This window comes from Chelonia mydas, chromosome 1 (genome assembly GCF_015237465.2).
Source record: "Chelonia mydas isolate rCheMyd1 chromosome 1, rCheMyd1.pri.v2, whole genome shotgun sequence".
Lineage (NCBI taxonomy): Eukaryota > Metazoa > Chordata > Testudines > Cheloniidae > Chelonia > Chelonia mydas.
The window spans coordinates 137,213,394-137,228,734 of NC_057849.1; the positions used below are offsets into that span (position 1 = coordinate 137,213,394).

Genomic DNA, 15,341 nt, shown 5'->3' on the forward strand with positions numbered 1-15,341 from the left:
AGTCTTTAACTACATGATCATATGCTATATGTTGAACAAGACCCTTCCTCATGGTAGCAAGAAGAGAAAGGATGTTCTTTTACGTTTGTGGCACTGGACTGGGATCCAAGAAAGTGGGATTTTATTTCTGGCTCTGCCATAATCTTCCTGTGTAGGGCAAGATTTTATCATAATGCATACTCATGAGGAGTGAACTTAAGGTTGTACAAGCAACCTTCATTCTGACCTTTGCAGGTTTGATTTTGCAGTCTTAACATTATCTCACATCATTTTGTATATGTTTTACAGTGAAAAAGAGGGAGAAAAAAAACTTGACGTTATATCAGCATAAAACTGGAGTAACCCAGTGGTGGCAAGTCAGACCCACTAACAGTATTGAGAGATAGAATGGTTTAGTGCAATGGGTCTTAAACCGAGGTCAGTGGAGCATAGATATCTGGCAGTGCACGGAGCTACTTTTGTCACACTGGTGATGACACATCCCACAGCCTTTAAGAAATGACACTTCCTGTTCACTGTGGACTCTTGTTGGAGCTCCAAAAACTTTTTACCATGTACAGCTGTTTCCTGTCTTTCTTTGTTGTGGGTTCCACTATTATGAATACAGTAACAACTGTGGTCAAATTTGTAAATGACACTAAAACCAAATGCACAGCAGAAGCACAGGAGACAAAACTAAACTGCAAATAATTGGGGAAGATTAAAGCAGTGGGAGCTGAGGCAATGTTGAAAGCTTTGTTACTAAAATAATAAATTCTTGCACTCAGGGACAGGAAATAAATAGCCTAGATATGAAACAGGGAACTATACCAAGCAGCCCCACCCTTTGCATTGAAACAATTTTATTTTCATCTCATCTCCTTAATATTGTCCTAATATTGCTTTTCCAAGTAACCAAGCAATGCTTTTCTTCTAACAGGAATTGAGTCACTACTGTGACTCTCAATAGCTACTTGATATCAGTCAGTATCTGAAAGTGAGGGAGATAGCTCTTCTCTATTCCTTATGCCATAGTGACACCTTATGGCATTTTTGTTACAATGCTATGCTTTTTTATCTTTGTCTTATATGGTCTTTGACCTTGAACAGTTTCCAGTTGTTTCAACTCAAACATGTAAGCTATAGTACAACCTCAGTTATCCAAAAGCTTACGGAGCATCTAAGTCTTTAGATAATCATAGGTTTGATTAATTGGGGGAAGTCATTTTTATGTGCTGAAGTCAAACCTTATGGACAATATTCAGCCTTTGGATATCTGAGGTTCAGATAAGTGAGAGTTGACTGTTTTAGCAACTGTGAAAATGTCCCTAGGATCATTCATCCACTCCATATAGGCTTGGAAGGACTAGATTTTTATCAATAAATGTCAACTTCATCATACACATACACACACACACACAATATTTCCATTGATATAAATTGAAATTTACAGATAGGCAAAACAAGAATAATGCTGCTTGAGAACTTGTTGCAGTTTTATTTAATGCTATTTAATTTGTAAATTTTGTCATGTGATGTTGACAATTTGTGTTTTAATGATTATAAAGCTTTAACTTCTTGAATCTCAAAATCTACTGTCATTAAATAATTATTGTTTGATCACCCTATTATCTGACCCCCTACATAATTTCCTGCAACTATGAAAATGTAAATAAAAACAATAAAAATGCTTAAAATATTATACATCAAAATAATAAATAAAGTCAAATTCTAAATATGTTATTGCTTAATTATGAGAAGTTATATAAAACTGTTACTTTCAGCAAGAGTGTTATTTTCTCCTGGTGTTTTCTACTGTTAATTTTATTATATCCTCCTTTTGATCATTTACCTCATTCAAGGGTTAGTTTTCTGAATTAATATCTGTGGCATTCAAATTATTTCAGAATGTTAAAAATGACATGCTTTTCAGTTTTAAATGGTGAGACTGTATTAATACAAATAAAACAAAATGAACACGTTTTTTATAAACCACAGAAATGATTCAGAGTAGTGCTTTATTATTTTTCAAGAGAGAGATAAAGTGGGTCCCTTTCCACTCAGAAACACCTTGCATTTCCATGACTGTTAAAATATTCACAATATGTCAGTTTATAAAAATATAATTATGAAAAGTAATCTGATTTTTTGAATGCGGGTGGGGAAGAGCAATGGCCCCAATTTATATTTTTAACTAATCCTGACATTTTCTATTTGAGCAGGAGAGATGATACCATGGTAACTGCTACATTCACAAACTTAGGGTTTCTACTTCTTGAAATGTTCAGGATATTGCAGATTTTTAGTACTCTCACCTGCATTCTGAAGGATATCAAAGAGTCCTAAATTTAAGTCAGGTTGGAGGTTGTATCATAGTGTTGCTTCTTGACACTGAAGAAATCTCAGAGCCACTGGTAATGATATTTGCAAACTCCTGGATGATGGGAGAGGTGTCGGAAGACTGGAGAAGGGTTCACAGTGCCCATCTTTTAAAAAGGGGAAAGAGGAGAAACTGGGGAACTATAGCCGAGTCAGCCTGACTGTGATACCTGGGAAGCTACTAGAGCAATGTATAATACATTCTATTTGCGAATACCTGGAGGATGAAGGGGTAAATCACTAGCAGCCAGCATGGATTTACCAAGAACAAATCTTGCCAAACCAGCTTGATTGCCTTCTTTGACAGGGTAACTGGTTTGGTGGATAGGGGGAATGTGGTGGACTTGGACATAATATACTTGGACTTCAGCAAAGCTTTTGACACAGTTCCACATGATATTCTCATAAGTAAGTTGGAGAAATTCAGGCTTGGCAGAAATACCATTAAGCAGATACATGACTGGTTAAACAATTGCAAACAAAGAGGAACTATTATTGGAATGAGAAAAGGAGGACTTGTGGCACCTTAGAGACGAACAAATTTATTTGAGCTACAGCTCACAAAAGCTTATGCTCAAATGAATTTGTTCATCTCTAAGGTGTCACAAGTCCTCCTTTTCTTTTTGCAGATACAGACTAACATGGCTGCTACTCTGAAACCTGTTATTATTGGAATGATGTCAGATTGAAGGGAGTTCTCAAGTGGTTTCCATAGGGATCTGTTCTGGGTCTGGTATTGCTTAACATCTTTATTAATACCTGGATATAGGAATAGAGAGCATACAGATCAAATTTTCAGATGACACAAAGCTAAGGGGGGAGGGTGCCCAGACTTTGGAGGATAGAGCCAAAATTCAGAGGGATCTTGATAAATTGGAGAACTGGGCTATTGGCAACAAAATGAAATTCCACAAAGACAAATGTAAGAGAAGAAAAACCAAATGCACAAATACAGAATGGGGGAAAACTGGCTTGGCAGCTGCACAGCTGAGAAGGATCTGGGAGTTGAGGTGGATCAAAACCTCAACACCAATTATCGATGCTGTTGCAAAAAAAGCAAATGTGATTTTAGGTTGCATTAACAGAGAGGCATGCATGTCACAGGAAGTGATAGTACCACTCTACTCGGCACTGGTTAGGCCTCAGCAGTACTGTGACCAATTCTGGTCATCAACATACAGAAAGGATGTGGAGAAACTGGAAAGGATCCAGCAACAAGCAACAAAGGATCCAGGAGGCAAGCAACAAAGATGATCAAAGGGATGGAATGCAAGCCATATGAGCAAAGTCTGAAGGAACTGGCTATGTTTAGTTTGGAAAAGAGGAGATTAAGGGGGAAACATGATAGTGGTCTTCAAATACTTGAAAGGCTGCCATACAAAAGATGAAGAAAAGTTGTTCTCTTGTGCCACAGAAGGCAGGACAAGAGGTAATCGGTTCAAACTACAGCATAGCAGGTTTAGATTAAATCTCAGGAAAGACATCCTAACTGTAAGAACAGTAGGACAATGGAACAGACAGCCGAGGGAAGTTGTGGAAGCTCCTTCACTGGAGGTTATCAAAAGGAGGCCAGATAGCCATCTGTCTTGGACGATTTAGACACAACAAATCCTGCATTTTGGTATGGCATTAGATTAGATGACCCTTGCAGTCCCTTCTAACTCTATGATTCTATGACATATTGTCATGCCACAAACTTTGCAGTTCTCGTGTCTGACTCCAATATACTTCGCTACCTTGAGCTAAAACAGATAAACCCTAATTAATACAGCAACAACACTAAAGAAGATTCTGTGTCCTTTTGCCTAAGTTTACTGAGCCACACAGACACACACGCTAAGTGGTACATAGTATAGTATTACTATTTAACTCTGTAGTACAGATATCAGCCATACTGGATAGTCTAGGTACTGACAGTCAAAAGAGAAATTAACTAGAGTAGGTTGAAAAACAGAAACATTTTTCATAATTTTTTAAAATATATCCCTTTCTTGTTGAAAATTTTCAAAATCTTTCAGTCAGCTCTAGCCTGAGTGGTTTTCTGGCTCGAGTCCCATTCAGGTCATTACATCCTGCCTTCCTAACTTTCCTTTGCCGTCCCCCGCAGCGCATCCACACACCACCGCTAACCACCAGCATTGAAAGATCATGCGCCGAGCCCCCCCCCTCCCCAAATCTGAGATTTTATTTTTTTTTAAAAAAAGCAATCGAAAACAATACAGGCTGATGTTTTTAACTGGGCCTTCTCTGGCGTTGACCATTGAGGGCTCCAGCAACCAGGGCCAGAAACGTGCCTTTAACCTCCCTCCCCCTTTCCCTTCTGCTGAGAGCCCCGGCCAGGGGCAGAGGAGCGGGCGCGTGGGTGGGGGCCGGGCGCGCGGGAACGCAGGGCAAGGCGTCGGTCGGCCGCCGCGCCGCTCTGGAACGCAGCGCCGCGAGAAGCCGCCGCCGTCACTCCGCGCCGCTCCGGGTCGGCCCAGCGGCCCTCGCTGAAGGAGACTCGAGGGCAGCGGGCTGCTCGTGCCCCCTGATGCGCAAGATGCTGCTGGCCGCGCTCTCCCGCGTGCTGCAGGGCCCGGCCGCCGCCGCGAGACCGGTGAGGGGGGCCGGGGGCGCCGCTGCGCGGGGAGCGGCGCGATCGACCCGCGTCCGGGTGGGGGCGGGCCGAGCCCGAAGCGGAGCGTGGGGGTTTGTGAGTCCGGCCGGAGCGCGGCCCCGGGCTGGAGAAAACTGGGCCCGTGCGGCCGGGCAGGGCACCGGGGCCGCTTCAGGCCGGGGGCGCGGAGGCAGGAGCCGCCCCCAGGTGCCTCCTTGTGACTTGCTAAACATAACACTAAACCCCCTGCCCGCCCGCTGCTGCTGCTGCGGAGGAAACCGGGGCGGCTGATGTCGCCCGCACTCCGGAGTCACTGCGGGCTTGCGGCTTTTTCGAGGCGTTTAAAATGAGAACGCGAAGAATGGTGTGAGTCCGTGTCTGCTCTCTGTGATGTGAAGGGGGGATTCCCGGGCCCAGAAAGGGGCGCTCCTGAGGGCAGTGTCTGGGCTCATGCTGCCACAGTGAGATGAGATGAGATCCTCTTTTACAAAATCGGATTGTTGAAGGCAGAGGATGTTCCCTCCAGGGGCGCTCTCTGGCAGATCCAGGCACAATTACCCTTTGTACATATACACAGCAAATTGGAACACAGGTTTGGTTTGTTTAGATTCGGTACAAGTTGAAAATATCTCCTTGAAGTCACCTGCCGTTTCCCACCTGTTTCTGTTAGCCCGTGCTGCGTCACTTTTTGTCTTAAGTTCCTAATTCGGGTCAGATCATCAGTGGGTGTAAATGGGTACTCTTTTACACCAGCTGAGTATCTGGTCCTCTGTCTCAGGCCTGATCTGCACTAGAAAATTAGGTCAGTTTAACTGGTTTCAGAGTAACAGCCGTGTTAGTCTGTATTTGCAAAAAGAAAAGGAGGACTTGCGGCACCTTAGAGACTAGCCAATTTATTTGAGCATAAGCTTATGCTTACGAAAGCTTATGCTCAAATAAATTGGTTAGTCTCTAAGGTGCCACAAGTCCCCCTTTTCTTTTTGTCAGTTTAACTGCATCAGTCAAGGATGTGAAAATCCACACCCCGGAGCAGTGAGGTTAAACCAACCTAAATCCTCAGGTAGACAGTGTAGAAGGACGAGTTCTTCCATTGATCTAGCTATTGCCTCTCGGGGAGGTGGATTACTTACACCAGTGGGGAAAATCTCTCCTGTTGGTGTGGGTAGTGTCTACACTGAAACACTACAGCAGCGAAGTTGTGCCGCTGTAGTGTTTTAAGTGCAGATGAACCCTCAAACTGTTGCTGCATAGTGCTCTTTTTCTGATCGCTCTGAATTAGCCCTACCATCACCATTTATTCTTGAGCATTGCAGACTCTCCTCATTCTGCCAGTTCCTGTACGTTCTTCCCGTTTATTTTGTTACGCATCTCCCATCATGCTGCTGGTACATTTGGAACAGTCTCCCTCTTTTCATCTCTCAAATCTCGTTTCCTCCTTAGATTTTTCTTCAAAACTCACTTCCAGAGAATCTTTTTACCCTTTCAGTATCAATCGACATACCTTTCCTTATAGCAGCTGGTCATGTCTTGTGTCTGTCTTGTTTAACTTACTTTGTAAATAGTTCAGGGTGAAATATGTCAACACAGGTTTGTAAAGTGCAGTATAAACTTGCAGTGGTATGCATATTATCACATGAAATGCTATTAAAACCAGATAGTAGGAGCTGGTCCTGTGTTCTAGTGGCAGAGCAACACTCTTCTTTGGTTTTGGCTCACTAGGAGCTGGAAGGGTGTGCTATTTGACCCTAAAAGAAAAGGAGTACTTGTGGCACCTTAGAGACTAACATATTTATTTGAGCATAAGCTTTCGTGAGCTACAGCTCACTTCATGGGATGCATTCAGACCCTATTTACTAACTTCTATAGTTGATATGAAAAAAAAATTTTTTTTTTTTTTGACAGGCTTTGCAGAGTGCTTTGTCCTACCCTACTTAGGTCAGTCCAACCTTTCCTTCACCCAACTTGGGAACTCTTGGTAGTGAAGGGAAGTAAGGAGCAAAAGTGGGAGTTATCTTGAGGCACTGAGAGGGTTAAGGGGGGCAGGGAGTAGCTTGAGCTTCTTAAGACTTCAGTTGTCTTCAGTGCATCTTTTGCCAAATGTACTTAATGGAACAAAAATGTATGAGTTTAAATAGAATATCAACTTAAAACATCAGCAGAGGAATATGCAGAGAGGTTCAATACTGAATGGGTTAATGAAAGGTAAATATTTTGGGAAGGAAAAGGGGACTTAATCTTATCCTGACTGCGAACCTCAGTGATCCTGGGTCTGAGGTCAGTCCACACTAATCTAGTGTAAAATTCCATCTTCACTCTCCGATTGTTTTTAGTGATAAAATAACTAAGGCTTGAGGATTAAAATGAGAATAGGTGGTTGAGAGGGAAAGTTCAAAATGCTAACAAAAATGCTAATTTACAGATACTGTCAAAACATCCTACCATTGTATGCATTTTTTTACATACTGTTGTTGCATGTGTAATCCTAAAGTTACTAAAGATCAGAGAATACAATTCTTATTTTTCAGTTTGTCTACTTTGTACATTTGACATTTTATACAAAGGAAGCTTCACTGTTTCCCATGTCTAGTCATTTATGTGTGTAAACTCAGAACAATTGGGGAGGACACCAGCCTTTTTTAAAATTGATTCGATTTCATTTTGGTGGTGAGCTTTTAAAAATAACTTGTGAAGTGTTGAAACCAAAGAAAGGTAGTGAACCACAGAAGACATTATTGAATTACTACTGTATGACTTTACAGGATTTTTCATCTTGTGCTGTTTTCTTAGGCTGTGTAACCCAGTGTCTGCAATTGTGCAGATAAATGATCTGGTGTTAGCATAAGTGGTCAAATTCTCTTAGTATGCTTTTGGAAAGAAAGCTTTTAAAAATAGTTGCTGGGTGAACTAAAGAGATTCATTCAAAGATGGATTACGATCTGAAACAGATAAGGATGTTCTCTAAATTAAGATTTCCTACATTTCTTCTGTTCACATGTCTGAGCAGTGATCCCAGTTTAAGTGTACTAACATGATTATGAAGACTGTTAGTGTATATTTTTTTTGCTGTTTGTTTGTATTTTGAGTGTGGAATTCATATGTCTCAGGAAGCATATAGTCAGACAACTCCCTAATCTTGTACTGAGCTGTTGAAATTGCTGACTATTTTAAGGAAAAAATATCCCATGCTCAGTGAAATTACTTTGTTTAATGAAGTTTTATATGAGCTTACATCTTAACATTTTGATCCCTACCCTTCTTTTGCAACTCATTTCCATATAGACAAGAGACCCCCGGTGAGTGAGACATAGCTCACGAAAGCTTATGCTCAAATAAATTTGTTAGTCTCGAAGGTGCCACAAGTACGCCTTTTCTTTTTGTGAATACAGACTAACACGGTTGCTACTCTGAAACCACCAACTTCGTGGTGTTGAAACTAATCAGTGAGGAGAATGACTTTGGGCTCTGTTCTCAGTGTGCCACTGACCCTCCTCAATATCACATGGGTAAAAGAGCTTCCCCAGAGACTTCTTTTGCATGGATCTTACACCTGGTAGAAAAAGGCTGGCGAAGCGAGCTTGTGCAGCAGTGTGCTTTCCACTCAGTACAGACCTCCGAGGCTTGGTCTACACTAGGAACTTATGTTGGTATAACTGTGTCGCTCTGGGGTATGCATTTTCTACACCCCTGAGTGTACCGACCTAACTTCTGGTGTAGACAGCACTATGTTGATAGGAGGGCTTCCCCCATTGACATAGCTACCACCTCTTGGAGAGGTGGAGTACCTATGCTGGTTTAAAAAAAAAAAAAAGCTCTCCTGTTGGTGTAGGTAATGTCTTCGCTCAGCGCTATGGCGGTGCAGCTGCAGCACGGTAAGCGTAGACAAGCCCTGAGACCGATAGAGTGACTTGCTCACTCTTGCATGGTAGGGGCTAATGGGGAGAAGATATTGGTAGAGAGGCTAAGAATTAATGCATCTGACTTTCATCTTTCCTACACTAGTTTTATACCTGTGTAACTCTGACTTTAGCAGTGTTACTTCTGGTTAACCGGTGAAAGCAAACCAGAATCAGGCCTGCTGTATGGAGAGAGGACATGGGATTGGAGGGGGATTGTCATGCGTAGGAGTTACTTTGACAAAGATAAGGATTTAGTGGGTTAAAAATAGGAAGTAAAAGTGGTTATTAATACCTAGTTCTGATATAGTATTTTTTATCCAAAGATCTCAAAGCACTTTACAAAAGAGGTAAATATAGTTATCCTGATTTTATAGAAGAGGGAAACTGAGACATAGAGGTGAAGTGACTTGCCTAAGGTCATTCAGTAGGCACAGCGGATGAATGGGCAACATTCTGAGGAGAATAGTAATAGAGAAATTTTGTAAATGAAAATTGGCAAGTTTGAGGGCTGCGTAGGAATATAACAGGGACAAATGAGCTGAGTGGGGTATCCTATTACTCCCTCCTCCTTATTCCACACCACATTGTCTTATTACATGTCTGGAAAGCACCAAACACACTTTTGAGCACTACACTAAAAAGGTAGATTTTTCTGAGTCAGGTTTGTGCTGACATGCTTGGTCTGCAGCCTGGACCAATGAGTTTTGTCTCTGTTGTTTAAACTTGCCGGGCTGATTGACCAATCATCAACTTCCAAGATTATGGAATGAGGGCATGAGTAGAAGCAGCGAGAATTCTTTCAACTGTCAATTGCCTTTCCTTTTCCACCCACTCAATGTCTCTGTTGCAGCTCAATTCTTATATTTGTTTTTTTTCCCATTCTCCTTTCATTGTGTATTCTTGTACACCCCACTGCTCTTATGTTTGGGGTTTTTTGCCAATTGCTCCACTTTATGTTCAGTGTGCTTACAGCAAACTAAAATGTATTAAATTTAAGATCCATGAAGCGGTTTAAAAAATTGATTTCTAGTATATTTCATTTTGAGAACAGCTTGGGGTGAAGCAGATAACTCAAAAAAACAAACCAACCAATCCCCAAACCCTTCATAAATTATAGCTTTATAGACTGACAGTACAGTGGCAGAGTGCTACCTCAGGAAGGGAGGAAAGCTCTCTTGCAGAAATCAGGAACTCTGCAGAAGGGGAGGGAGTCTCTCTTGAGAGGAAAAATGCCTTTAGGAGAATCTGTAAAGTAACTTTACCAATGAAGTGTTAAATTATTTAATATTTGACAAACTTTTTTTCCCCCAGATTATGAACTTAGTACCAGGCTTTTAACTCTTCCGGTGTCCTTTTATGCTGCTGGCATTAGTTCTTGACAGTACATGTTGTCTCTGCTTTTGTGAAAATCATTTTAATCAAGAACTGAAATTTTAAGTACATTTCAGGACACTTAACATTATAAGACTGTGTACACCAATTGCAGCATTTATTAGTCTTTACTTTCAGAATGATAGTCCCTATAGAAGGAAACTTCAGGATTCTTCCCTGAACAGCAGAGACTCTAATAAGTTAAAAGGTTATTTGTCATTTTTGTAACTGAAAGTAGCAGACTGCCCTTTCTGGACTTTAGGAGGTAATCTTTCACTGGATCCGTTCCCTCTGATGCAGCTCATTTGCCACATGTGATCTTTAAGTCATAAAATCCAGGAGCTGTTTGCTAGTTCCTCAGTCTACATTAAGGCACCCAATTAGAAATGGCCTGGGCTTTCCTGCACATTTGAGTGCCCAAGCTAGTTCTATTGAGATATCTTAATATTGATTTGGAAACCTAATTTTAGGCTTTCAGGTTTGAAAATTTTGGGTCTGATTCTTTTCCCTGGATTTTGTTACTTACACTGGTGCAAGTCAGTGTTAACATACTGCCAATCAAGAGTAGCACTTATATCCACTTCATAAGGTAATGTTTTACATCTACTTTGCACTCCATGTGCACAGGTGCTAAATGACTTCATGAAGTCCAGAGCTGGGAAGAATCAAGTCATGAGGCCTTAAAGTACATCCATAAGCAAAAAAAATTATAGTACTATCTTTTATTTTGCTAGGCTATTGATTATTTTTTCCCTGAATCGATTTATTACAGCTGTTGACTCTTTTCTCTTTTTGTTTCCTCCAATTGCTGCTACCTTAGGGAGCTGTTAGTGAGGTAAGGCACATCACTTCTGTAAAGGTTTGCTTTTAGCCAGTTAAAATTACGTACATATGTAATCTGCTGTACAAACTTGCTAGCCTTTTTATATAAACCTAAACTCCTTGCTCATTTTTAATGTCACATGTAAAATGGCTAGAGAGCACTGTTAGTATTGCTACATTTTACTTATTTAATCTAATTTTCAGAATGTTTCTTGAATATCTTTAATCTTAGTTGTTTTTTCTTTTAATCTGTTGCACTAAAGAAGGGTTAAAAGGATATTGAGGTTTTTAGATTGCTTCAAAATGTTTATAGTTTGAGGAAAGTCTTCAGAGTCTAAAAGTGGAGGGTTTTTTGTTTTTAAATTTGTACTCAATTTCTGAGAGAGTACACCAGAACAATATTTTTTGTTAAGTATAAAATAGTTCTGTTGTTCTGTCAGTTGATGCCAAGCAACAAACTAACAATAAGTATCCCAGATCCATGGTTACTGATATTAATTATCAAAGAGAGATGTTTACCAACCCTCAGGCCAAAACTTTAATTGTTACTCAAGAAAAATAATTGTATGTGTCATCTGCTCCTTTCAAAACATTGAGGGGAAAAAAACCCAAATGTAAACCAAAACAGGATAAAAATGCAGCCTCTTCCCACAAGATTTTAAAGAGTAAGTAATTAAGAGTGTAAAGAAGTCAGTGTCTTTTTAATGTAGTGATGGTACCAGTGAATTCAGTCATGTAATGTGGGTTGTGCATGGTATGCCAAATTTTGGTGAATGTGGATGAAAAGTGATGGGCTGCGGGATGAAGGTTGAAAGATAGAGGAGGAAGAAATGGGATTATATTTAGCTTGCTAATGTTCTGTAGACTGGTAGTAACTTCGTAGTATGTTGAAATATAATGTGCTTGAGAGATACTGTGTGTGTGTGTGTATATATATGTATATATATATATATATATATGTAATTTATGTAGTATTTGCTATAGACATAAATTTATGTGTATATATAATATGGTGTGTGTGTGTGTGTATATGTATACATTTTTCACAGTCCTGAGCAATGTAGCTAGGTCAGCTTACATTTTAGATGTAGGCCAGGCTTAGATTGCAGTTCACTCTGGTTTCTGGTAATTAATTGCAACTTCATTTTTAAATATGAAAAATTTTGCACCGTGAGCACCACAGTTAGGTCAGCCTAACCCATGGTGTAGATGTGGTGAGGTGAATGGAAGGATTCTTCCATCAACGTAGCTACCACCTCTCAGAGAAGTGGATTAACTACATTGATTGAAATGATGCAGCCTCTGGCGGGACACTACTGAGAGTATCAATTCAGGACAAACTGCTTAGAGCAGGGCAGTTACAGCCCAAAGCTGGGGTTCCTTCACTACTGAGGTACACCAAACCAGCCAAACAGAGAGGACTTCGGTTTTACCCTGCTGTCTAACCAGAAGTCATACAAGCAATTTCCTTAGACACTCCAATTTCCCAGTATCGCCACCAGCCCCACTTCTTATGGGGATGAATGGTTATGAAAAACAATACCCCAGTGAAAGAAAAAGGGTTCTCCCGATCCCAAAGGACCAAGCCCCAGACTAAGGTCAGTAAACCAGTTAGATCTTACCCACAAATCACGCTGTTGCCAATCCTTTAGAATCTAAAATCTAAAGGTTTATTCATAAAAAGAAAAAAAATATAGATGAGAGCTAAAACTGGTTAAATGGAATCAATTACATACAGTAATGGCAAAGTTCTTTGTTCAGGCTTGTAGCAATGATGGAATAAACTGCAGGCTCAAATCAAGTCTCTGGAGTACATCCACAGCTTGGATGGGTCATTGAGTCCTTTGTTCAGAGCTTCAGTTTGTAGCAAAGTTCCTCCAGAGGTAAGAAGTAGGATTGAAGACAAAATGGAGGGGATTCCAGGGCCTTTTATATCCTCTGCCATGTGGAAGGACACCCCTTTGTTCTTACTGTGGAAAATCACAGCAGCAAGATGGAGTTTGGAGTCACATGGGCAAGTCACATGTCCATGCATGACTCAGTTCTTTACAGGTGGAGCAGCCATTACTCACATGCTACCTTGACTGTTGTGGATTGGAGTCTCCCAAGGTCCATTGTCAGTTAAGTGTTTCTTGATCGGGCACTTAATCTGAAGAGTCCCTTCTCAAAAAGCTGGCCAAATGCTTCATTGGTGCTACCTAGAATCAAACACATTGAGATACAAGTACATAGCCAGTATTCATAATTTCAGATACAAAAATGATACAGACAGCATAATCATAACCAGCAAATTACAACCTTTTCATAGACCCCTTACTTGATCGCCTTTGTACAAGTTTTGGTGCAACTATAGGACCTTGGTTGCAACAATGATCTATACTGTCACAGTTCATGTCAATAATGTCACACCCTGTATGTCAATGTAGGAAGTGTCTACACCATGGTGCTGCTACAGTGTATTTCTGTAATGTAGACCTACCCCGGGACTCTTATTCCAAAGATGTACATGCACTGTTATGTACTGGCTTGTCTGTTTGCCCGCTCCTGGATAGAATGTCTTACCTGTTCATATTACGAAAAACATTGGGTTATAAAGTCAGTTAAGCAATAGAATAAACTGCCAAGGTAACTTGTAGGATCACAATCCTAAGAGACTAGAGTGACATCCGTCTGTAAGAACTTCTTTCTTTTTTTTTTTTAAAGTAAAACTGAAAAATATCCTGTCATTGTGGGGTGGGAGGTGAACTACATGATGTGCTATATGACCCTTTCAGGTGACCATATATGTCAGCAGCTTGGCTGAATGAGTTACTGGAATTGCTCTTTTATATAGCTAGATAGGAACTTGGGCTTTTGGAACCAGAGGTAAAATGTTGTATTCACTATGCTGTATAGACAGTGGATGGATGGATAAGCAATTGTTGCAACATAACCATCATTTATGAGAGTTACAAAGGAGTGTTGAGTGTAGAGTAGCCCCCTGATCCGTGCCCACTTTATTTTAAAATGTACTGCCTGTTCTGTTACATTTCCTTCTTGAAGCTGTCTGTGTCTTAGGTCCCTGGCCCTTGTGGTTTCCACACTGTTTTCAAGAGCTGACCGTGCTGCTCTGGCTCAATCTATGCTATTCTTTATTCCTCAATGATCTGTTCCTGTCATTACCTTTCTAAAGTGGGTCTAGGTTGTCCCTAGAAGTGAATAATTTTAAATCCTGCCAAGTCATGGGGATTGGTCTAGGGATGAAAGGTAGCTGTTAACTTGAAATGATTAGAGCAGCCTAAATTTCAGAAAATTTGTATTTTTCTTGCTATTCTAATATAGGTGAAATTAACCCCTATGCAGAGGGCCAGGACAAAGCCTATGTCCTACTCACCCTGTGTTCTCACACGGTAAATTTCACACACCCACAAAGACAACTTCCCTTTGAGTTTGATGCTCTTGATGCTTGCAGGATCTTTAGAACTGTTCAGAATCCTCATGTTTCCATTATTACTTAGTTATTGATCACTGTTGCGAGCTTAAGATGGCACCCAATCTTCTGTTTAAAAAAACTTTAAATTCAAGTTAGAAAAGGAGTTCTAATATCTAGGGAGGGGTACAAGTTAAAATCCAAACTACTCTCTAGTACTATGGGAAGATAAACATAATTTGTGAGTTAAGCACTTTCCATTGGTATCTGGAAGTACTGTATGTGCTACATATAATGTTGACTGATTGTTTAAATGACTGGGGAAATGTTCTTTTTCCTTGGGATTGTTGTTGACTTCTACATTTAAATAACATGTATTGGGGGTTTTTTTAGGTTTCCCGTGTGGTGGTGGCATCTCGTAACTACGCAGATTTCACAAGTGAGGCTACATTTGATATTAAGGTAAGGAAGTTGAATATTTCATTTTTGAGAATTAGCATTAAATAGAAGTATTGTTGTAGATATTACCACTGTGGATTTCTCTGTAAGAAAAGACATAATTTCTGAATGTTCAAAACCAAACATTTCTATATCTGTCTGCACCTGGCAGGAGTTCACAACTGTTATTTCCTCAGTGCATGAAAAAAAGTGAAATTACGTGACGAGTAAAAATTGTTGCTGTTTGGGATATTTAAAATGCTAATGTAAGATTCTGAGGTAACTAAAAACAGAAAATAGCATAAATTATTGAGATGAAAAACTGAAATATCGTGAACTTAGGACTGGAAGGGACCTCCTGAGTCCTGGAGCCCAGTCCCCTGCTGTTCAGGCAACCCTCACGTATAATCCTGTTCATAAGTGCATCAAGCTGTATCTTAAAATTAGGGAG

General features: G+C 40.4%; 1 protein-coding gene across 3 annotated transcripts in view; it reads left to right on the forward strand.

Moving 5' to 3' along the window:
• Positions 1-4,622: 4,622 nt before the first annotated feature.
• Positions 4,623-15,341, forward strand: part of PDHA1 (pyruvate dehydrogenase E1 subunit alpha 1) — a 28,153-nt gene continuing 17,434 nt past the window's right edge. The window contains exons 1-3 of one of the 3 annotated variants that reach the window (XM_037901429.2): positions 4,757-4,954; positions 11,042-11,056; positions 14,846-14,914. In XM_037901429.2, coding sequence (XP_037757357.1) covers positions 4,889-4,954; positions 11,042-11,056; positions 14,846-14,914 — 150 coding nt within the window. In that variant the 5' untranslated portion in view covers positions 4,757-4,888. Of the gene's footprint in view, positions 4,955-5,285; positions 5,319-11,041; positions 11,057-14,845; positions 14,915-15,341 lie in introns of those variants that run through there. The other 2 variants (XM_043537955.1, XM_037901433.2) reach the window with 2 other exon arrangements.